This window comes from Balaenoptera musculus, chromosome 1 (assembly GCF_009873245.2).
Source record: "Balaenoptera musculus isolate JJ_BM4_2016_0621 chromosome 1, mBalMus1.pri.v3, whole genome shotgun sequence".
NCBI classification, from domain to species: domain Eukaryota; kingdom Metazoa; phylum Chordata; class Mammalia; order Artiodactyla; family Balaenopteridae; genus Balaenoptera; species Balaenoptera musculus.
The window spans coordinates 113,492,629-113,515,011 of NC_045785.1; the positions used below are offsets into that span (position 1 = coordinate 113,492,629).

The window sequence follows — 22,383 nt, forward strand, 5'->3', positions numbered from 1 at the left end:
ACCGCGTGGTCGCACTGGAAAAGCGAACTGTAGTTCCCAGGGTGCCTCGCGAAATCGTAAAGAACTACAATTCCCAGGGCACCCCGCGGTGGGGCGGGGTTGAGTCAGAACCACAAAGCCAGGCCAGAAAACTACAACTCCCAGGGCGTTCCGGAGCAGGGCAGCTGGACTACGGGAAGCGGCAGGCGGAGGGCAGTAGTAGGAAACTCGGGGATCTGGGTGCAAAAGCCCAGGGATAGGAGCCGCAGGCATGCTGCGTCCCAAGGCTTTGACCCAGGTGCTAAGCCAGGCCAACACTGGAGGCGTCCAGAGCACCCTGTGAGTGCGGACCGAGAACCCGAGTGGCGAGCACTGGCGTGGGGCAGCGCGCGACTCTCCGAGGGAGGGGTGGAGAAGGGAGGAGGTGGCAGAGGGGGCAGCAGCTAGGTGAACCGGCCGGAGGGCCCCTCTCGAAAAGAGAAACCGACGTACTGGGTGCTCGGGGCATGTTCTAGCACACACTCAGCCCAGACGCTTGCTTTCTAGAAGGGCCAGTGGCGGGAGTTAGGATGGGAGCCCAGGCGTTTGCCTCCCCGTCCTCAGCACGTTGATATCCCTCCTGATCCTTCGCCAGGCTGCTGAATAACGAGGGATCTCTGTTGGCCTACTCCGGTTACGGGGATACGGACGCCCGGGTCACCGCTGCCATCGCCAGTAACATCTGGGCGGCCTACGACCGGAACGGGAACCAAGCGTTTAATGAAGACAATCTCAAATTCATCCTCATGGACTGCATGGTATGGAGAAGGGAGCCACTTCCTCTTTCTCTAAGGGCATCCCCCAAGGGGCGACCTGGACCCCATCCTGGATGGTTAGAGGGGCAGGGACAGGATCTCTGGAAGATTACTAAGAGTCGGTCTGCAGCAGCATTTATAATAGGCAGGACCCTATGCATCAAGTGGTGATGAGAAAGGAGTCCTGGACCTGAGGTCTGGCTGGGGTTCTGGTCTCAGCCAGCCACTTATCATTTGTGGAACCTTGGGTAAGTCACTTAACCTCTCTGAGCTTTCTTACCACACCTCCAAGGTGAAAACAATAATCCCCATCACCACACCATGCACACAGGGTTGTTGGGATCAAATGAGAGGGTGGATATAAACTGTACAGTGATATGCAGACACAAAGTGTTGTCATCTGAGATTCACAGACTCAGAAGCATGGCAGAGTCTCCAGACCCTAGTCCAATCCCTTCAGTTTACAGAGAAACACGATGCAGTCCAGAAAGGGGAAGTGGCCATTAGACTGTGAACTTCTTGAAAACAGAAGCTGTCTCATTCACCTTTCTATCTGTTCAGTCAACAAATTTTTAGATCCCTGCAGTGTTCTCAGGACTGGGGAAAAAGTAGCAAACAAGACAGACAAAAACTACAGCCCTAATGCAGCTTACAGTCTTACATATGCCTTAAATTAAGTAAAATATGGATGTTCGTAAAATAAGTTCGTAAATATGTTTTGTAACGTATGTATGTAAGTGTAAAAAGTAGTATGTTAGGTATTGAAAATGCTGTGGAGAAAAAGCAAAAAGGAAGTGAGATAGGATGTTTGTGTCAAGGACTATCTCACTGAAAAGGTGACATCTCATCAAAGATCTAAAAGATCTAAAGGAAGTTGGCAAGCTATGTGGCTGTCTGGGTTAAGAACATTTCTTTTCTTTTTTTTTTTTTTAATTAATTAATTTATTTTTGGCTGCGTTGGATCTTCGTTGCTGCGCTTTCTCTAGTTGCAGTGAGAGGGGGCTACTCTTTGTTGCAGTGCACGGGCTTCTCACTGCAGTGGCTTCTCTTGTTGCGGAGCACAGGCTCTAGGCACTCAGGCTTCAGTAGTTGTGGCTCGTGGGCTTTAGAGCACAGGCTCAGTAGTTGTGGCTCGCGGGCTTAGTTGCTCTGCAGCATGTGGGATCTTCCTGGACCAGGGCTCAAACCTGTGTCCCCTGCATTGGCAGGTGGATTCTTAACAACTGCGCCACCATGGAAGTCCAAGAACATTTCTGATAGAGAGAACAGTAAGTGCAAACGCCCTGAGGCAGAATGATGCCTGGTCAGAGATCAACAAAGTTGAAGTGGCTGGAGTAGCATGAGAATGGGAGGGGTTAGTAGATGAGGCACTCAGAGAGGCAGGGGGTGCAGCACCTGGTTCCAAGCACACAGTGGATGCTTAGTGAAAGTTTGCTGAACCAAATTGAAAAGGCCCCAAGAGTGAACTCTCCAGGAAGGATTTCCACTGTAACTCAGCCACCGACCTCTCCCTCACTCCCTCCTTAACCAAGGATGCCAGTTCCACTGATGATTCCTAGGATGCCTACCCTAGAGCTGGTGCTATAAGGGTGATAGCTTTCAAATGTTCTGACCACAACCCAGCCATAAGATATATATTTTAAGTCAGAGTCCAGTCAAACGAAAGTTTCATGAAACAGTACTTCCCTTACTATATGCAATATACTTCATTTCTCTTCTTTTTTTTTTGGCCGTGCCGCACAGCTTGCGGGATCTTAGTTCCCCGACCAGGGATTGAACCTGGGCTCCAGCAGTGATAGCGCCGAGTCCTAACCACTGGACCAGTGAATTCCCCTTCTTTTTCTTTTAATGCTGATCAACTTCTTAATTGATCTGGGGTCGGTTAACCCTGGGGCCAAACCTACAGTTTGCAAAACATTACCGTGGGAAGTGAGGAGAAGTATAAGTTGGGTTACTGTTCTCCCCTTACCATAATGATAATAACTGTATAATAAACCATAATAATAACATCACCCATCTGGACAGCCCTTTGCAGATACAAAACTCCTTCCTGTGTATTAGCATCCTCACCAACTGGAGTGAGGTACAGGTTACAGAAAGAGTAACTGAGCTTCTGGGAGATTGAGTTTCCCAGGGCAACTTGGTTAGTAGGTGGCTGTGCTGAGGCTGGAATGGCCTCAGAACTTCACGTCCAGGTCTGTGGCCAAAGTCCCCCAGCAGAAGCTCCTGCTGTGCCCAGGACATGGAAGGAAGATACAGTCTCTCTCAAGAAGAGCCCATGGGGAAAGAGGGGGCAAAGGGTGCAAGCAGAACATCACATCCCCTGATATCACCCCCACCAGGAGGGCCGTGTAGCCATCACTCGAGTGGCCAACCTTCTACTATGCATGTATGCCAAGGAGACTGTTGGCTTCGGAATGCTCAAGGCCAAGGTGTGTATGTGCCCATCCCTGTAAAACCCTGGGCCCAGCCTTCATGCTCCATCGTTGTGTCCACTCCCATCCCCACCACCTTCCCGGAGTCATTCTCCTGTCACCCAGTCCATGTCTGGTGCGGGCTAACACTGGAGGCTGGGGGCTGGGGGCTCGGCATTAGGAGTAGACCTGAATTTAAGATCCCTCTAGTGGCAGGCCTTGTGTGGGACTGGTTTCTCCTCCCTTTCTCGCAGGCCCAGGCCTTGGTGCAGTACCTGGAGGAGCCTCTCACCCAAGTAGCAGCATCGTAATGACTGTTGGTGGAAGCAGGGGTTCAGAAAAGAGAGATGACCATTTGGAGGGGCAGGGCCTCCTGGGGAAGCCTTCCTGGATGTGGAGGGTTGGGGGGACTTTGTTCTTCCCAAGAATAAACTTCAACTCCTGTCTTGTGTCTTGGCTGCTTTCTTGGATGGGGGGAATCAGAGGAGATAGGAAGGAGCAGGGATTGCTTATAAGGTTCTTCATGTTTTGCAAGTGAGTGGCTTTTCACTCACTCCTTCTCCACAACCTCCAACACCAAAAGGTTATTGGCAGTGGTGCCTCAGGTCCCTTGGCCTCTCCAGTGGTGTGACCTCACCTGGCCGCTGCCACTCAGAGAAGAGTCTTACTCACCTGTTGGCAAAACCTTGAGAGTGAGCTGAGAGGAACAAGGGGCTGGTGGGGGTCATGCTGGACAGAGAGAAAACAGGGCGTGGGAGTTCAGTGTCCTTCAGTCCTGAAGTCCCTTGGGGGGCACCTTTTCTACTCGGGGTTGGGAGGGTGCCCCCTGGCGGCCTACAAGGGCCACCCCTTCCCTCTTCTCCAGGCATTCACAAGCTCACACAGACCCTCTCCAGATCAGGAAGCCCTTTGCAGACAGGAGGGCTTTGCTCTGAAGCCTCAGGTCCTGGTGAAGGAGTAGAAAAGATCCAGAAGTCCTGTCCCTGCACTCAGACCCCTCACCTCATCTGCTGTTTCTGCCCCAGGTCTCCCCCCATCCAGTGTCCTTAGAACAAGACTGGACGGGGAGCTACCAGCCCCTTTCCTAGTGCTGTAGGAAGGGACCCATCCCAGGCAAGCAGGTAGGTTGCAAGTTCCAGCTCCACCCAGGATGAGAAACTGCCCATCCCAGGCCCTGGGCTGTCAGGGAGCGGCAGAAGTTGCTATATCTAAGATAATACCACCTCCCAGAGCTCTGCACTGCAGCAGGGTGACCCCAGCCCCTCCTCACAACAGCCCTTCCTCTTGTGCCCCCAGTTACCCCTCACCACAGGCTCTGCGGAAAAGCGGGAGGCCGAGTAGCTTCCTGCTCCCCAAGGGACTATTTCTCACTCACTGGTGGCTGGGCCCCCCATGGCCACAGGTCCCAGAAACCTAGCAACGCGTATTCCGTCCTCTCAGCTGGTTCTGTGAAGGTCCTGTCCCTGTCCCAGCTGCCCCCATTGTCACTCCCTTGAGCCTGCTCGCCTGCTTGCGGGAGCCCAGGCTGAGAGCAGACACCCAACCTGTCTAACCTGTCTGACGTCATTGTCTCTCCACCCACCTGGGCCCCAGGTCTCCAGCCACTCACTGTTCCTGTTCTCAGCTTCCGTCCTCTCAGCTTCCTTACAGCACCGCCACCTGCGAGAGCTGAGCCCCCCTAGGCCCTGGCTAGCCTGAAGTCGGCCCTCGATCCCTCTGGCTGCAGAAGTCTCTTTACTCCCGATGAGAGGAAGGGCGGATCCAGGTCTCTTGAGAGCTGAGGGTTGAGGGCATTGAGCCAACGCATAGACCCGTCACCTCTGCCCTTGAAGACACTTGTGCCCTCCATGCGGAGCCAAGATGGGGAACAGAAACGAGGAAGATTATAACTTTGTCTTCAAGGGTGAGTCGGGGTCCGTAGGGAAAGAGGAACGCCTGAGAGAGACCCAGGAAGAGCACAACAGAGCCAGAGGCCCCTTCCTGTTTTTTAATCACTTAGCAGGACCTACCTCCTAGGGCTCATCATTCCTTTGGATATGAAAGAAAGCCTGAGGAGTGGGGGAGGGTCTGTTTACTGGTGCAAAAGTCCTGGAGCTGCCAGAATGCTCTAGTAAATAATGCTGATCACCCCTTCATGGTGCCAAGTTAGGCTCCTCTGCCCTGTTCCCAATGGAAGCCCAAACCCCTAGGAATAGTCAGCCACTGCAGCACCAGAGATGGAGGATTCCCTCCTGAGAAGAAGGGGAAACAAGCCGACTTAAGAGGAAGAAAGTCACCTTTCTAGGCAGCTGTACAGGAAAGGAGAGATAGGATAGATCTATCCCGTCAGAGCGCTGGAGAAAGCCATAGGGAAGATGTAATGATTGGGAGAAGGGTCTCATAGAACCTGGAGGACTCCCAGCACCACGGCTTTGTCTGTCTGCCCCCTGGCAGACCCCTTGGGCTCAAATACCAGGAACTGGCTTCAACTTGGCTGTCCCTGGAAGTCCGCATGTATCTTTCCTGCTCCTTTATCTTGCCCCTGTGTTTGGCCAATCTAGTGTTCCCCACCCCCACCTGCACACCTCCTTCAGGGCAGGGTGGACCAGCTGCCCTATGCTTCCCTGTCCAGCCACCCCACCCCACTGCCTCTCCCAGTCTCGGCTCCGCCCTCACTTGAGCTGGGACTCTCAGTTGACCAGGGCTTGGGGAACCTGTACTCCCAGCATCTTTCCCAGGAAGGGAGACAGAGTAAGGATTAGCAGTAGACTGGGGCGATACTACTCCTATCGTTTACTGAACCCTTGCTATGTGCCAGCCACTGGCTCATTAATCACCATAACAACCCAAAAATTATCTTTCATTTTGAAAACATGAGTTCAGATCTCAGCCCTGCCATTTACGAGTTATTACAGGTTGGGGTCACTAGAAGCAGACACTGAGAAATGTGGGGTGTAAGATGTTTATTGTGGCTCAACAGCAGTGAAAGGAAGAGGCAGGGCGCAGGACTGGGCAGAGGGAGAAGTCACACTGCAAGGCAAGATCACAAAGCCTTGGCCAAGGGCAGGCAGCTCTGGGTTCCCCTCTCCTTGCTCGGGCACTGCTTGCAGGCTGCCCAGGAAACGTATGACCTCAGGTGAGGCTGCCCTCTGCATCAGAAGCAGATGCTGAAGGAGCCAATAGCTGAAGGCTGTGTGCTGACTGCACTCCCTGCGGCTGGGGGCAAGTCCTTCCTAGAAGGCTCATCTGAGCAGCACAGCTCGTGTTTACCACACTAGCTGTGCCATCTTGTGCAAATCATTTAGCCCCCCTGTAAAAATGGGGTGATACTAATAATGGTACTTGCCTTATGGCATTGTTGTGAGGATTAAATGAGTTAATATGTGTAAAGCCTTCAGGATGGTGCCTGGCACACAGTAGGAGCTCAATAAATGTTAACCATTAGTATCTCCATTTCACAGATGAGGATGAGACACAGAGCAAATAGCTTACAAAAGGTCACTAAGTCAGTACTCAAACCCAAGTCTGTCTGACTCCAAAGCCCTTGCCCTGAGCCCCTTTGGGGCCTGATGATAGCGCTCAGAGCACACCCACTGGGAGGGATGAGATGGGGATGAGGTTCCCAGTAGGGGAGAGGCAGGAACACACACACACACACACACACACACACACACACACGTCCATACAACCTCTTATCCACACACACCCATATAGCTCCCAGCTCTTTCCTGCACTAAACAAATAAGGAATTTTTTAAGTTGGAGGGAGCCTTTATAGGTTTTATAAACAGGGAAACTGAGACCCAGAAAAGGTGAGCCACTTGTTCAGGGTCACACAGCTAGTCAGAGGCTGAGTGGGGACCAGCACCCAGAATATGTGGTGTCCAGTCCTGGGGTGCCTGCCTGCCTTTCCAGAACCACCCTGGGTAGCTCAGGGCCAGTGAGATTATGAGCTGTACTTACATCAGCCCCACATTTTAACCCCAGCCCCCAACTCACCCATGGTGGGTAAGGCTGGGCCCTGGATGCTGCCCTCCAGCCTAAAGGCTCTTCATGGCCCCGCTGGTGGATCCTTGTCCCTGAACACCTAAAGGTAAAAGCACTGGCCTACCAACAACAATAACGACAGTAACAGTTTTGCACACTCACTATATCCTGGGCAATATCTCATTTACTTCTTGCAACAATCCATAAGATAGATACTATTGTTATCACTTTTTCATAAGAAAAAGGTCAGAGAGGATAATAGCTTGCTGAAGGACACACATAGCTGGTCCCACACCCAGTCCCATGGTCTTAACCATACAAGACTGCCCCTTCTTGGGGACAACTGGATCCTAACTTATTGTACACATACGTCCATACCTTTCCCCCACCCACAGACGTGTCACCTGCCAAACTTTCTCCTTACCCACACTTCTGTTCACACCTCTGCTCCCCACGCAGACACACACAAACCTCCCACTTGTCCTTCCAGCTCGTATACATAGAAACACGCACAATGTTCTAATACTCCCCCACCCAGAAATGTGCAACCTCCCCCCAGGCCCCTACCCTCCCTCTTACCTCACAACCCTGAATGCCAATACCCACAAACAGCCCATAGACGTCACTCCATCACCATATTCGCAGGTTGACTCTGCAGCCAGGTCACAACAGACCAGGCCTAGACCTCTTAAACGGCCTGTTTCAAACACTCAGCCCTTCTGCCCCCGGATGGATGCATTCATGTAGAGTTGCAGACCCTAGCCTCTGCCAGGAGACCTGGCTCCCTCCTCAGTTCTCTGAGCTCAGCTCCCCTTTTCGGATGGGCAGACCCTCCAAGCTCAGCCCTTATCTCTCCACTCCTTCAGTGGTGCTGATCGGCGAGTCAGGCGTGGGGAAGACCAATCTGCTATCCCGATTCACTCGCAATGAGTTCAGCCACGACAGCCGTACCACCATCGGGGTTGAGTTCTCCACCCGCACTGTCATGCTGGGCACCGCCGCTGTCAAGGCTCAGATCTGGGACACGGCTGGCCTGGAGCGGTACCGAGCCATCACCTCGGCGTGAGCTGGGGCTGGGGGTCTCCTGGGGCGCGGGGGTGCTGGGGAAGTCAGGGCATACCTCTGGAGGAGAGGTGGAGGAGGAGGAGGAGGCAAGGACACTCAGCAGTAAGTTCCCTGAATGGGACCACGGGCCACTGCGGCCCGAGTCAGGAGACGTGAGTACTGTGAGCTACGAACAGTCTGAGACAGGCTGCAGTGATGCTGACTGCTGGAACTAAACACAAGGGCCATCGCCACCACTTACTTAAGTCTTTGCTATGTGCCCAGGAAGGTACAAGGCACTTTACATTGGGCATTTTATGGAATCCTCAAAGTACCACAGGAGTAAGGTGCTATCATTAATTCCTCTTTAAATACGAGAAGTTTGAGTCTCAAGCAGGTGAAATCAGGGTGCTGCTGGGACAGGGGCAGGTTCCACGATCAAGAGCAGCCCCTCACTTCTGCACAGTGCTTTGCACTTGGCAGCCTTCACTGTCTAACCACAAGGTGAAGGGCTGGACCCCTCAGCTGCATTTTACAAAGACTCAGAGGACACAGAGGAACGTAGGTCTCCTGACACCAGACACAGAGTTATCTCCCAGGCAGTGTTAGGCCAAAGGTGGTGTGTGTGTGTGTGTGTGTGTGTGTGTGTGTGTGTGTGTGTGTGTAGTGGGGGACAGCACAGGAGTCAGGGGCTTGGTTTATACATACGCATTACTCTTGGACTGGTCACCTGACTCTTTTTTAAAAACGTTTATTTTATTTATTTATTTTTGGCTGTGTTGGGTCTTCGTTGCTGCACGCGGGCTTTCTCTAGTTGCAGTGAGCGGGGGCTACTCTTCATTGCGGTGCACTGGCTTCTGGTTGTGGTGGCTTCTCTTGTTGTGGAGCACAGGTTCTAGGCACGAGGGCTTCAGTATTTGCGGCTCACGGGCTCTAGAGCGCAGGCTCAGTAGTTGTGGCACATGGGCTTAGTTGCTCCACGGCATGTGGGATCTTCCCGGACCAGGGCTCAAACCCGTGTCCCCTGCATTGGCAGGAGGATTCTTAACCACTGCGCCACCAGGGAAGTCCTGGTCACCTGACTCTTATGAGCCTCAGTTGACTCTTCAATAAAATGGGAGTAATTAGATACCACCAATCCGAAGAAGCTCCGTCTAACTCCAAGAGTGAGACTGGATGCTTGCAAGGGTGCCTCAGATGATAGGGGAGATTTAGCTAGTCCTAGAAAGATGGCCATGAGAGAGAAGGCACTGTGGGTCAAGATCTTAGAGGTGGGACATCTAGGAGGCTGTCTTGACCAGAGCCCTGGTATACATTGGTGAATAGCAGGGGCTCAAATCAGAAAAAAAAAGACCTGGAGAAGCAGAAGGGCTAGGAAGGAGGAGGGAGCCACTGGTTTTGGAGAAGGGAGGTGAGTCTTCGGAGGCTCCAAGACCAGTATCTCTGGAGGGCGCTCAGCTTCAGACATGGGAGCTTTGGGCTGCCCTGTGTGGTTTGGGTCTTTGGACTCTAGTTTTCATATTCCCCATCTCTGGTACTCATCTCTGTCTTTTGGCTTGAGGGCTCTGCTCTGAGGCTGGGCCTGATGGCCCTGACCTTGCCTCTGTCCACCCCACTACCCCCCACCCAGGTACTATCGTGGTGCGGTGGGGGCCCTACTGGTGTTTGACCTAACCAAGCACCAGACCTATGCCGTGGTGGAGCGCTGGCTGAAGGAGCTCTACGACCACGCCGAGGCCACAATCATCGTCATGCTCGTTGGTAACAAGAGTGACCTCAGCCAGGCCCGAGAGGTGCCTACTGACGAGGCCCGCATGTTCGCTGGTGAGAGCCCACCATGACCCAGCCTGACCCCTCCAGCCCTGCCAATGCAATCCCAGATCCCACCTCCCCAGCCCCTGCTCCCACCTCCCCAGCCCCTGCTCCCACCGTAGGGCTCCGGCCTACGGACACGTAGGACGTCCTCCACAGGATCCCCTACCTCTATCCCATCTTCCTCAGAATCTCCTAGACCCTCCCCTCTGTGACCCTGTGTCCCTCTTTATGTCCCACCACTTGCCCTGAGATTGTCTTTATGGGCAATTATTCATAGTTGGTTTTAGGACAGCCCACCCTGCGATGCTCAGAGATCTTAAGTGTAGCAGGTGGGCTCCCCTTGACCACCTGCAGTCACACTTTCCCCAGGCTTTCTGGGGTTTAGAGGCAGCAAGATACAGTGGTTAAGGGTGTAGGCTGTGGAGTCCCATGGCCCAGCTTCACATCTCTTGGCCAATGACTAGCTGTGGGACACCAAGCAAGTTCTTTATTCATTCTCTCTGTTTCTGGGCTTCAGTTTCCTCTTCTATAAGAAAAGGATAGTATTCAAACCTACCTCACAGGTTGTTTTAAGTTTTATATGAGCTACACATGCCAAGGGTTTAGTGCATAGCAAATGTACATGGTAAACATGAAGTAAATATTATTATTATCACGTTGGCCCTCCACAGCTAATGGTGTGCTTCCTTTCCTGTCAGAAAACAATGGGCTGCTATTCTTGGAGACCTCGGCCCTGGATTCCACCAACGTTGAGCTGGCCTTTGAGACTGTCCTCAAAGGTAGAGCCCCTGCCATTCGGCAGGCACCCCATCCCATCCGTGAGCCTTCTGTGGACAGTGTGAGGAACGCAGACACCCAGCCCTCGCCCGCCCCAGCTGATTCCTCAGCCCCTCTGTGGGCCCCCAGCCTCCTCAGAGCCTCCCTAGTATGCCCCCCACCCCCTCAGCTGGAGCTTAGGGAAAGAAGCAGAAGGCCACACTTACCAGGGAGCTGAGTCTTAGCCCTTCTCCACCCACGTAAGTAGAAGGGACCCAGGTGCCCAAACTCCTCTTCCTTCTAGCAAAACCCACGGTGTTCAGAAAGGGGCACGTAGAGTGTGTATGCGGAGGGCGGGCTCTAAATCTTCATCTGACCTGACCACTGCCCTCTGCCCTCACAGAGATCTTCGCCAAGGTGTCCAAGCAGAGGCAGAACAGCACCCGGACCAATGCCCTCACCCTGGGCAGTGAGCCGGGCCCTGGTGAGAAGAGGGCCTGTTGCATCAGCCTCTGACCTGCCCCCGCTGGCGCTCTGGTGTCCCCCATTCCCACCCCAGATCCAGGAGCTTTCCCTGCCCTGTGGTTCCAGATGTCAGAGTGGCCGGTCCTTGTTCACAGCCCCGCAGAGCTCTAAGGTCTTCATGCGCCGCCCCTCCTCCCCACATATCTCTATTATCAGTCACCTCCTCACAGAATAGGGCCCCCCAATAAAGCTGTGTTTTGTATCAAGACCTGGCCATCCTGCTGCTTCCTGGTGCCTCCCCTTCATCTCTGGCCCAGTTCCCCTTCCCCTCCCCCTCCCTCCATCCTCCCCACCATACACTGCCCCCCAGGGCCAGCTGCCTCTGGAGTCCTGTGGTCCGGGGACAGTGCCAAGGGGGTGGGAGGTGCCCGCCCTACCCTCTGCCAACCCCCAGGGCAGGTAGGGGAGGGAGGACAGCATGGCAGAGAGAGGGTATCTGGAAGGCGAGACAAAAGGAAACCATCGGCGGGTACCATCTGGTGCCCAGGGCCCTGGTGCCAAGAACTGAGGGCACTCCGATGCCAGGATGCCAGGGGTGAGGGGAGGAGGCGGGGGAGTTGTTCGAGAGAAGGGGGAGTCAGGGCTAGCCCTGTCTGTGTGTGCTGGGGAAGGGGTTTTAAGCCTGGGAGGTGGAGGGTCTAAGTCTTCCATCCAGGTTTCTGCCTGACCCCGAAGAAGAGGGGGTGTGGTGTGTAGGGATGGATTGAATCTGGCGGGGATGAGCGGGGAGAGTCGGGCTCTCAGCTCTCTGCCCCTTCTCCATCGAGTCCACAAGCTGGCTGTCCAGGGAGCGTCGAGGTCACCCAGCCTCGCCTTCCCCTGTTCTGCAGGGCAGAGTGGAAGGAGGTCTGCTGGCACCCCCAAGGAATAGAAGGCGGTAAATGGGGAGAAAAAAGAGAGGTTGAGCACTTGGAGACGCAAGTAGGGAGCTGTGGAGAGCAGACAGGAGCCATCCACTTCCTGCAAGGTGAGCAGGGTCACCCAGAATCACACCAGAGAAAACCCCACTCACCCCAAGGTGGTTCAGACTCACATGCAGAGAAAGAAGCCGGAGCCTTAAGTAATAATACTTTTAATAAAATTAAGTTCTTAATAGCACATTTAATACATTAACCCTCCCCCTTCTTGGTTTCTCTGTGTTTTGTGCAACATCACTTTGACTTGATTATTCATGGGTCCGTTTTATTCCCGCCTTTATTTTGCTTTTGAAACGTTTTTCCTTGGTGGATTTGTAACGTGTCTTCACTAGATGCCTCAAATTAAGTCTGACCACAATCCTACTCTACTTTCTACAGTGGAGAGACCACTCCCCCTGCCCCAGGGCTGTCTCCCCCCACCCACCCTACCCCACCCGTACCCTCGAGCGGGGAAGGGGAAGCCCTCCCCACCCCAGACGCTACCTTCCCAAACTAGCGGGGTTTCTAGGACAAAAAGAGCAGGGGGGGATATCTGTCCCTAGGTGGGGTGAGAAGAGTAAACTGGGGAGAGGGAGTTGTGTGTTTGGGGTCTAGGGCCAGGGAGGGGCATGACAGTCGTCGGTGCCAAGAGCCAAGGGGCCTCCACACCCCCTTGGGTAGGAGGGAGGGGCCCGACCTGATTGCAAGCTGGGGTTGGTAGAAGGCAAGTGCTTAAAAAACGAGTTGATTTCTCACAAGCAAAAGCCAAGCTCCCCAGTTTTCTGTGGGGAGGGTGATGTGCCCTGGGGCCAGGGCACAGTGGATGACCCCTACCTGAACACTTACAGATGGAGGTGCACTAGAACAGAGCATTAGGGTCAGGGTCACCCAAAGTCGCTGCTGCCTGCCCTCCCCCTGCCTTTGTACCCTTGGGGACCAGTTCTCCCAGGCCTTTAAGGACAGCATCTCTGCTCTACCCCAGTGGGTGGGAAGTCCTTCTTGAAATCTAACTTCTATGAGATAATAAAGCACTTTTGCAAAGCTGTAAAGCACAGTGCAGCTTTAAAGGAGAACGATTATTGAGTTGGTTCCTCCACCTGCTGCCATGGAGGTCGGAAGCTAAGTAGAATATTGGGTGGGAACAAGGAAAGGGGACAGACTACCCCCTCAGTCCCCTTGAAGCTCTGAGAAAGAAGCGTGAGCATGTGTGTCTGTTGGTGAAATGACCTACCAGGCTCTTGGATCAATCCGAGGTGGAGTGGATTGAGGTTATACTTCAAGAAGGACTTCCTCAGTTAGGCCTGGGAGAAGTTGCCTCAGGAGGGTTGGAGCTGGGCAGTCTCCACCCTCCCAGAGAACCCCAAGAGGACACATTCGGAGTAAGGGCTGCCCAACAGAGAGGAAAGGCCAGGATGGCCAGGCCCTCAGGTACTGGGGTGCAGAGCAGGGGTGCAGGTGAATGTGCTCTCCCTCCTCTGCTGTCCCTAGCCCAGCCCTCCTCTGGTTGAAATGACCACTGTTCATCCTTTCAAAGACCCTGGGAACTGAGCCCCTTATCTATTTGTCCTATAATTTAAAAATCCAAGGATTCTCAGAATCAACCCCAGCAGACTGGAAGGAAGCTCCTAACCTTACCTAGCAACCTGCTCCCACCCTGATACCTGAAGATGGAGCGGCTCAGGGTGGACTCAGCCACTTCCCTCCTCTATTTTCCTTTTCGTTATGACTTTTATACATTCTACTGGACCCAGGGGCCCTCAATGCTACTAAACTTTAAGCTATCTGAATATCATCTACTAAGTAACTAGTAATTCTTTCTCTTTTTCTCTAGGATTATATGAAATAAATTTGAATTATTATTATTATTATAATTATTATTTTGTAGTATTCTTTTCTTTTAAACCCCTCGGTTTCTTTCTTTTTCTTCTCTCTCTCTCATTTTTGGTTAAAAAAACAAACAAACAAAAAAAACTATTTCTCTTAAATCTCACACCTCTCTGAGGGTTCCCGGAGGCCTGCTAGGCCTCAGTTCTGGACTTGCCCTTCTCACTCGCCCCTGGGACAGGGCAGGGGAAGGGGGGGGGACACCCCAGGATCCTCAGTCCTCAGTCCTCCAACTTCTTCCTTTCTCCTTAATCCCTTTCTTTGTTTGGCTCTGCCGGCTCCCCCCGAGGGGGAGGGGTAGAGGGGAGGGGGAGCCCCGGGAGTGAAATCCAATCTACTTGCAGGGCCCCAGAGGGACCAAGTTCCCCTAGCCCCTGTCTCCACGATCCATCCCAGGATGCTCCCCCGGAAAAGCAAATGACATTCCTCCCCAAAAAAAAAGTGGGGGGAAAAAGGAACGTAAACCCGAACATATATTAAAAACACTTTTTTAAGATTTAACTCTGAATACAAATGTATTTTTTTTCTTCTCTCCCTACATATATTCTAAACCTTCTAAAGTTTTTTTATTTTTTTTAAGGATCACTTTATCATAAAATAAAATATCCTTTTCATATAATAAATTACCTAATAAAAAGTCTTTTTTTCATATTAGCCCAGGTTCTTTGCTACATTTATACGGTAATAAACGCCTTTATTAAAATAGAATATTAAATTATAAAGAACTGTTTTTTTTTTTTTGTTTTTTTTTTTTTGCTATTTTTGTTTTCTCTCCTCTGTGTTGGTCACCTATCTCGCTCCCTCTCACGCTCTCTTTCTCTCCTCTATCTTGTCTCTCACTATGTGTTTTGCGTTTGTTTCTAGGTTTGGCTCAATTAGTAAGAGTGGGATTGAATTTTCCGAGCCCCCTAGTGTAACAGTCTTCTGCCTTTGTGGGTAGAGTGGAGAGGGGGAGGGGGATCGACAGACAGACATCCCATCTTCCCACCCCCCTCCCCACCCCCCTCGGCGACCGAGGGGTGCCCATTTGGTTTGGTTTCTATTGTACAGACATCTCAGGATGGCTCACATTGGCGGGAAGGAGGGAAGTTGTCACAGGCCAGTGTTCCTGGCTGTGACCTCCTTCCGCTCCCCTCCCTGGCTGGTGGTCTGGAGGGGAAGGCTGAGGAGAGGTGAGTTAATTCACAACAGGAGGAAGGAGAGGAGGAAATCCCCTCTGTACCCCCATCCCTGCACCCCCTCTCCATCCAGGAAGAATGGGACTCTGGAGCTTAAGTGCTCAGAGATCACTTAGAAGAGTCCCACCCTACTATATACAAGAATCTCCTAGGACCCCCGCGGGACTCCCATCCCCCATCCTCTCCTGGCCCGGCCAGCGGAACCCAGGAGGGCGGGAGGCTGGTGGCTGCCCCAGATGAGCAGTAGGGAAGCAGCAAAGGGGGTGCAAGGCCTAAAATCATACATGATTCTCAGAACAGGCCCTGCTGTACCCCAATCCTGCTTGGCTCTGGATTGACCCCTCTCTGAAGACCTGGTCTCTCTCCTCACCCACAAAGAGTGAGACAGAGACTTCATGATTAACGTGCTAATAAGGGTTCAGGTCAGGTCCAGAGAGGGGCGCATGGAGTGGGGCACTGCAGGGGAGGAGGAGCAGCCCCTCCCCCCAGCAGCCTCTCCTATGGCCTCAGGCCCTTTCCTGCTCAAAACTGCAGACACACTACCCTGGCTCTCCCCCTCCCACCACCAGAAAATCCAGCCCAAGAACTGTTCCCTAAATGTAATGCCCCAAGATGATAAAGGTGGAGGTTTGACCCTTTATGTAACCCAGTATTGGTCCCCTTCTCAAATTTTCGCTGAGAACAGGGATACATTCCATCAAGAATTTGAGGTGTTTCTTTGGAGGAGTACGAGAGAGGGCCTCCGGATGCCAGAAGAGGAATTAGGGGGGACCATCAAATTGTTCTTCCCCCTACTTCTCCCCAGGGGGATGGTGTCCCCAAAGCTGGGCTGGAAGGAGCAGGAGGGAGGGGGGAGAAGGGAAGAAAGAGAAAGAGCAAGACAGGGCTGGTTGTGACAGCCAGCCAGGGGAAGCAAAGAGGAGAGTTGGGGGAGAGAACAAAGGAGTGAGGAAAACCCAAAGGGAAGAAAGATAGGGAGGAGAGAGTGGAGGGAAAAGCTGCAAGGGGCAGAGAGGAGCACCCCCTCTCCAGATTCCTCTAGCCCAGCTTTGTGGGGATAGATGAGTTCTGAGCCCTTTATTGGTTGACATACTTCCTCCCCTTCCCCCTTAGAAAATCTATCCCGACTTCCAAAAGGGCCCCAACCCCATTATACTGCTGGAAACCCAGGAACAGATTCCCAAACAGGATACGGCGGTGGAGGGTCTAAAGGGTCGAGGTTGGAGGTCAGAGGTCAGGACCAGAGGGCTTGGGGATTGTTAGAGCACCTCTAGATACAGATGGTAATTCTCCCTCTCCCTTTCCCCATCCCCTCCACAGAGGAAAGGGTAGTGTGACACACATAAGGGTAGGTGGAGAGGGGGTCAGGATACCTTAGCGGCCACCTCTGGCAAAACAAAAGTTTCTCTTAGCTGCTTCCAGACTGAAAGGTGTGTTGAGGTATCAGAGTTGTAACTCTAGTAAAATTTCCGGCCTGGCCCCCTCCCAACCTTTCCAGGACAGGGTGACCAGAGGCTCTGAAAGTGGTCCACCCTCCAGCCACCATGGCCTCCCCTCCCCCCTCCCCAGAGAGCGAGTATCTCTAAGCACCTTGCCCCTCAAATCACTGATTTCCAAAAGGCCCTAGTGGAACACAGCTCCAAGAAGGGCCCCTGGGGAGTGGCCCCAGGAGGCAAGGGGCAGGGGGCTTAGGAAAATATTCGGATGGCTTGCGTGGCTGTGATGTGGCAGACGGGACACTCCGGGTCCGTCCTCTCGCAGATGCGTACTGCACACTCCATGCAGAACAGGTTGTGTCCGCAGGGCACGAGTGCGGCAGTCACCTCACTCTCGAAGCACACCATGCAATCCCGCCCGCCGCCGGGGCTCCGCAGGCCGCCCCCCCCAAGTTTAGAGAAGCCCTGGAGCGGCTCTCCCGGCGGGCGTCTCGGGAGTCCTGCCAGCTCAGGCCCCGCAGAGGCGGCAGGAGAGCGGTGCGCCCCCGGGGGCCCAGCGCGGGCCTTGGCGGAAGAGGAGGAGGAGGAAGAGGCGGAAGAGAAGAGCACCGAGGTGGGCGTGGCGTTCTCCTGGCCCGCCCAGAGAGGGGGGCTAGTCTCTGCCACCCCGTAGTACACGTCCTGCTTGCCCACGCCATAGCCAGGAAACAGGTACCCTCCGTAGCCAAAGTCCCCTCCCTGCTCGCCCAGGCGCGGGGCCTCAAAACCGGAGTCCACTCCACACTCGCCGATGCAGCCCAGACTGTTCTGCCTGAAGGTGGAGAGGGGCTTGCAGCCAGGCGGGTGCACCCGCCAGGCCTCGGAGTAGCGGCTATCAAGCGCGGCGTCGGGGCTCCCGGCCAGGAAGTCGTTTTCATTGTTGTACTCGAGGATCTTGCCTGTGCGGACCGCGATGTGCGTCTCGATCTCCTCGCGCGCACGCTCCACGTTGCCCGGGGCACCGGTGATCTCGAACACCGGGTCGCGGTCCCGGCTTGGCGTGATAATGTACGTGTTGGTCTGCTGCTGGATGCGTTTGATGGTTGCCCCCTTGGGGCCCACCACCAGCCCCACCACGCGGTAGGGCACCCGCACACGAATAGTCACTTGGCCGGGCAGAGCAGGCGCCACGCCAAAGGCGGCGCCCGACTTGTTGCGGGAGGCCCGGATCATGGAGAAGTGCTCAGCTGCTGAGATGATTTCGCGTCGGGCTGTGGCCACGTCCTCCCGCCGCCCGGTCACCATGAACACTGGCTCCTCGCCTCGCACCGGCGTCTTGATGTAGGTGTTGGTCTTGGCCCTCAGAGCCTTAATCTTGCAGCCTGGGACAGGTAGTTAAGGGAAGAGAGAAAGAAACTCACCGGCCAAGAAGGTTTGTACTCAGTCCAACAAGCTCCTGCTCCTACTCAGATACTCAGCCCCCCAGGAACCTCTGTCTACCCTTTGAACCCCGCCCCCCCCAATCCACCCTAACCGGAACAATTCACTCATCGTATCTTAAATCTACCCAAAGTCTCTGTCAACCACAGATCGCCAAATGTCCCAACTTTCCCTTGAATTCCATTCAGGACCTCCAAATTCATGCACTCTTTGAAATCCTGAAATAATCACTGACCCTCCAGACAAGGTGCTAACCTCAAACCTACTCACTAACTCCTCTCCAACCACGAGCCGTTGCCACAATTTCTCTACTGATTTCTGGCTACTCAAACTTACAAATCACTTAATCACCCCCACCCTGCCCTGGAAATGCAATCTACAATCTGTCACTGACCTTGATCTTTCCTCAGAACTGCAATGGACCCAGCAACCCACAATCTACTCCTCACTTGATCTCCATGCCTTAAAAGTGTCCTCCAGTCTACTCTGGGACCACTGACCCCCCAGCTGCTCCCATGCCTTCCACCCATTAGTGTCTCTCAGTGGGTCCCAAATTCATAGCAAGTTTTCAGCAACTAGTGGAGTGTGGGAGACTGGGAAGGGTCTGAGAATCAGAGCTTCAAGAGGGAAAGGAGGATAATGATGTGTAGCGTCTGACCCCATGGACACTCCTGCCACCCTGTCCCCTGGGGGCAGTAGAGCCAAGATGGGCTGGGGGCTGAGTAGGGTGGGGAAGAAGGTGTTCTGGACCTGTACTCTTGCTTTGAAGAAGGAGTGGGTTCAAGGTGGGAGGTTGGGAAGAGAGGCAGAAAGAGAAAGGAGAAAGGCCCAGACAAAGAGAGACAAAGAGGGAGAAGGGGAAAGAGAAAAGTGAGGGAGGCTGGGATGGCCACACTGCAGTTTAAAGGCGGCAGACCTTGATGGCTGAGTGGACAAGCCTCTCTACTCCTCTCCCACTTCCCTCTCCCTGCCCCTAGCTTCACACAGAACCTCAGAGACTCACATGCTTTCTCGAAGCACACATGCTACGTGTGTGAGTTTGCGCGTGCGCGCACACACACACACACACACACAAACCTAGGAGCCGTGATGCAGTGTGCCTTTATCTAAGTGATACTTGTGGTGCAAACCTAATGTACACTTTCACATACTCCTCTGTCCCATACACACAGATTCCCTGCGCTTCAACCTTTCATCCATCCCACTCTTCCATCCCCATCATCCCCAGCACACAAGCAGCACATTCCTATACACACCTGCCCACAACTTTGGTTCCCATTCACATTTAGACACGTTCACACCCCTCTCCAGATACACACTCACCATTCCCTTCCTCACTCCCCAACCAACGCCAGTGGTCCTAGTTTTCTGATTCTGCCCCAACCCTCCAACCACAGGCCTGGGGTGAGCTCATCTTTTTTTCCCTCTCCTTCCTCCACTCCAGATGGCTTCTTCTCCAGATTGGCATGTGGGAGGAGAGAGTGGGTTGGGGGCAGCTCTCCTCACCTTCAAGAGACCTCAGGAAGGAGAATTTGCTCCTCCCTTTTTGTCTTCAGACCTCTTGGCAGCTGAGAAGTCCTACCTGTTGTCAAGCCCACATCCTTGCTGCTTTAATGTCAGTCAGTAAATGACTGTTCTATTTGTGAGGCATGGAGGGTTAAGGAACAGTGAAGCCCCTTCTCCTACAACTTCTAATCGCATGGCGTCTGATAGGCATCGGCGTTCTGGCTCTAAGTTTTGGGCCCATAAACTTACGCGAGAGCTAGGTGTCTTTAGGGATTGGAGTTGGGGTGAGGAGGACAGGCTGGGTATAAAACTAAGGAGAAAAGCTAGAGGCCTGGAGGTGCAGAACTGGTGGTGGACCTCGTCCTGGGTTTCACAACCCTGAAGAAGCATCTCTTGAAGGGAAGACCCAGTTGGCTTCACCTTCCTAGAGGTCAAATAGAGGAGCACGGACACTGCAGCAGGAGGAGGGAGGTTAGACAAGAGAAAGGACTTCCATTTACTTAAGGAATGAGGGAGAGGCTTATCTTCTCTGAATAGGAGAAATCCCCCTACTTTTATGAGAGACAGGCCCATCTGATGCGGAGGCAGAAGAGGAAAGAATGACTCCATGAAATTCCGGGGCCTCCCAAGACCACCCCCGCACCCAAGAAAAGATATCAGTGTCCCCACCCAACTCCAGGGCTCTGGGTCCCTAGTTTCTGGCAACAAGAGGAAATCCAACTTTTAAAACCAGAAATCTCAAGAGATGGAGTGCCCAGGAGGATGAGGGCTATGCCTGGGAGTGGCATCTTCCCCTCCTCCATTCTGGATCTCCCTGCAAAATCCCCCCAACCCCCAACACTTCTGGTAGATGAGGTGAGATGTGGAGTAGGGGCCCTCCTGGCTTGCCTCCCCTCTTCCCCGGCCAGCAGCCGGCCTCCTCCCTCACTCCCAGCCGGAATGCAGCTCCTCTATTGTTCCCCACTGTGGGACAGCTCCTCCCCTGCTCCTCCCCCACCCCACACCTCCCCAGCCCAGCCCCCTTGCAATTTCCAAATCCCACCCCCCAACTCCCCTTTGGGAAACTGGGAGAGGGAAGGGTCCCCAGGATCCCGTCTGCTCAATCTGGACCCTCACCAACACTCCCACCCCCACCCGCCCAGGGATGCTGGAGCGGAGGAGGGTGTGGTATCAGACATACTACACTGGATTAATTCTACACCCACACCCCCCTCCCCCCAACAACACACCCAGACACATGCCCTCCACCAGATCTCCAGGTGAAGGTTTCTTACCCCCCAGCATGCCCTCACCCACTCTGTCCTACTCTCTCACTACCAGAGACCCCTCTCCAGGCCTCTGGCCCCTTGCCGTGGCCAGCCCAGAACAAAAGCCTGAGAGGGAGTCCACACCAGGACGTGGCACTTCATTGGAGGCGCCCCTTCCAAAACCCCATAGACCATTCAACTTTGGTGTGTGGGTGACCACAGGACTCCCTCCTCCCAGCAGCCCCCCTTTCCCACCTCACCCCCAGGCTGGGACCCTCCCATGAGCCACACCCCCTTCCATTCCTACACTCAGCCCAACAAAGAGATAGATACTCAGTCTGGCTTCCCAGGCCAGGTCTCCCCCAAAGTCTGTAACTACAGGCGGCTGGGGGTCCCAGGGGTGCCCCCTCCCCAAAACCACTAGCAAATGCCGGAGTTGGGGCTTCTGAGTAACTCTTTGCACATTCCACCAGTTTTTCTGTCTACGAGTGGACACCCCCTCCGGACAGCCTCCCCGGATTGGAAGACCGATCCCCCTCCCTTTTCCCTCTCTCCACGAGAGGATATTTCTTTGTCTAAGGGCAGGGCCCTGGGGGAGGAAGGATCTGGAGAACAGTCCCAACTGGCGGGGTGGGGGTAGCAGGGAACTTTGTGGCACTTGGAAATCAGGGTAGGGGGCGGGTCCCCCTTTGTGGGGAAGGGACAGAGCCAGAGGCGGGCAAGAAGGGAGGAAATGAACTTTCCGTGGTAGGGATGGCGTGCCCCCCACTCCAATCCCTCTCCGCGGTCCCGGCGCCCGCTTACCTTGCCTGCCCACGATCTCGGCCACGTGCTCGGAGGTGGGCACGGGTACACACTCGGTGGTGTTGCTGCTGCCCTTCAGGCGCAGCTCGGCCTCTTTGTAGAGAGCGCAGAGCTTGGCGTCGCTGGCCCCTTTGGGGGCGGTGGGGGGTTGGGGCGTCTGCGCCGCGGGGGCCGCCGTCGGGGCTGCCGGGGGCGCCGCGGGCGGCGGCGGCGGGGCCGGCTGCGGGGGGGCGGCCGGCTGCGCGGGGGCGCCGCCCCCCCCACCTCCCCCGTCCTCGCCCGCCGTGGGGGCGGGGGGCTCCCCCAAACCCAGGAGGCAGAGTTGATCGAGAGCCAGCTGAAGGGCGCGCTCGTCTTCCAGCAACCCTCGGTCCTTAGCGCTTCCCCCGAAACATCCTAGTTCTCCAAAGCCCCCATTTCTTTCCATTATTCCAGATACCACTAGACTAGGCATGGCGAAACAAAAGCTGGGGGAGAGAGAGAGAGGGAGAGAGAGAGAGAGAGGTGGTGGAAGGGAAAAGAGGAGAGAGGAGGGGAGGGGAGAGGAGAGGAGGGGGGTGTGTGGGGAGGGGGGAACAAAGAACTGGGGAGGGGGGAAGAAAGCGAGATAGAAAGATAGACCCTCCCCCTAAGCCCCCCTCCCCAAACACCCTGTAACCCGACTCCCCTCGCCCCAGCCCCCAGGGTGGGGGTGGGGGGAAAGAGAAGCAAAACCAAGAAA

General features: G+C 54.2%; 3 protein-coding genes across 8 annotated transcripts; 2 read left to right on the forward strand and 1 right to left on the reverse strand.

The window, feature by feature from the left end:
- Positions 1-41: 41 nt before the first annotated feature.
- LAMTOR2 (late endosomal/lysosomal adaptor, MAPK and MTOR activator 2) lies at positions 42-3,636 on the forward strand. Its single transcript, XM_036862779.1, has 4 exons — positions 42-318; positions 614-776; positions 3,116-3,205; positions 3,442-3,636. Exons 1-4 carry the CDS (start codon positions 251-253, stop codon positions 3,496-3,498), a joined length of 378 nt encoding a protein of 125 aa, XP_036718674.1. The 5' UTR covers positions 42-250; the 3' UTR covers positions 3,499-3,636.
- Positions 3,637-4,803: 1,167 nt separating this feature from the next.
- Positions 4,804-11,567, forward strand: RAB25 (RAB25, member RAS oncogene family). 6 transcript variants are annotated; one of them, XM_036837287.1, is made up of 5 exons: positions 4,804-5,090; positions 8,019-8,214; positions 9,827-10,020; positions 10,710-10,849; positions 11,171-11,519. In XM_036837287.1, exons 1-5 carry the CDS (start codon positions 5,048-5,050, stop codon positions 11,465-11,467), a joined length of 870 nt encoding a protein of 289 aa, XP_036693182.1. In that variant the 5' UTR covers positions 4,804-5,047; the 3' UTR covers positions 11,468-11,519. The 6 variants fall into 6 exon arrangements, with proteins under 6 accessions (XP_036693182.1, XP_036693196.1, XP_036693190.1 ...); XM_036837301.1 differs by having other exon boundaries at positions 10,710-10,905; positions 11,171-11,378; XM_036837295.1 differs by having other exon boundaries at positions 10,710-11,027; positions 11,171-11,311.
- Positions 11,568-15,108: 3,541 nt separating this feature from the next.
- On the reverse strand, positions 15,109-22,116 carry MEX3A (mex-3 RNA binding family member A). The gene is made up of 2 exons (XM_036842506.1): positions 21,663-22,116; positions 15,109-18,047 (listed from the first exon to the last, which is right to left on the reverse strand). Exons 1-2 carry the CDS (start codon positions 22,114-22,116, stop codon positions 16,939-16,941), a joined length of 1,563 nt encoding a protein of 520 aa, XP_036698401.1. The 3' UTR covers positions 15,109-16,938.
- Positions 22,117-22,383: the final 267 nt, after the last annotated feature.

Coding starts and splice junctions, on each gene's coding strand:
- MEX3A (XM_036842506.1), bottom strand. CDS start 22,116: ATGCCTAGTCTAGTGGTATCTGGAATAATGGAAAGAAATGGGGGCTTT. Junction 18,048..21,662: donor CGAGATCGTGGGCAGGCAAG/GTAAGCGGGCGC, acceptor TACCTGTCCCAG/GCTGCAAGATTAAGGCTCTG.
- RAB25 (XM_036837287.1), top strand. CDS start 5,048: ATGGGGAACAGAAACGAGGAAGATTATAACTTTGTCTTCAAGG. Junction 5,091..8,018: donor TTATAACTTTGTCTTCAAGG/GTGAGTCGGGGT, acceptor CCACTCCTTCAG/TGGTGCTGATCGGCGAGTCA. Junction 8,215..9,826: donor TACCGAGCCATCACCTCGGC/GTGAGCTGGGGC, acceptor CCCCCCACCCAG/GTACTATCGTGGTGCGGTGG.
- LAMTOR2 (XM_036862779.1), top strand. CDS start 251: ATGCTGCGTCCCAAGGCTTTGACCCAGGTGCTAAGCCAGGCCAACACT. Junction 777..3,115: donor TCATCCTCATGGACTGCATG/GTATGGAGAAGG, acceptor CACCCCCACCAG/GAGGGCCGTGTAGCCATCAC. Junction 3,206..3,441: donor TCGGAATGCTCAAGGCCAAG/GTGTGTATGTGC, acceptor CCTTTCTCGCAG/GCCCAGGCCTTGGTGCAGTA.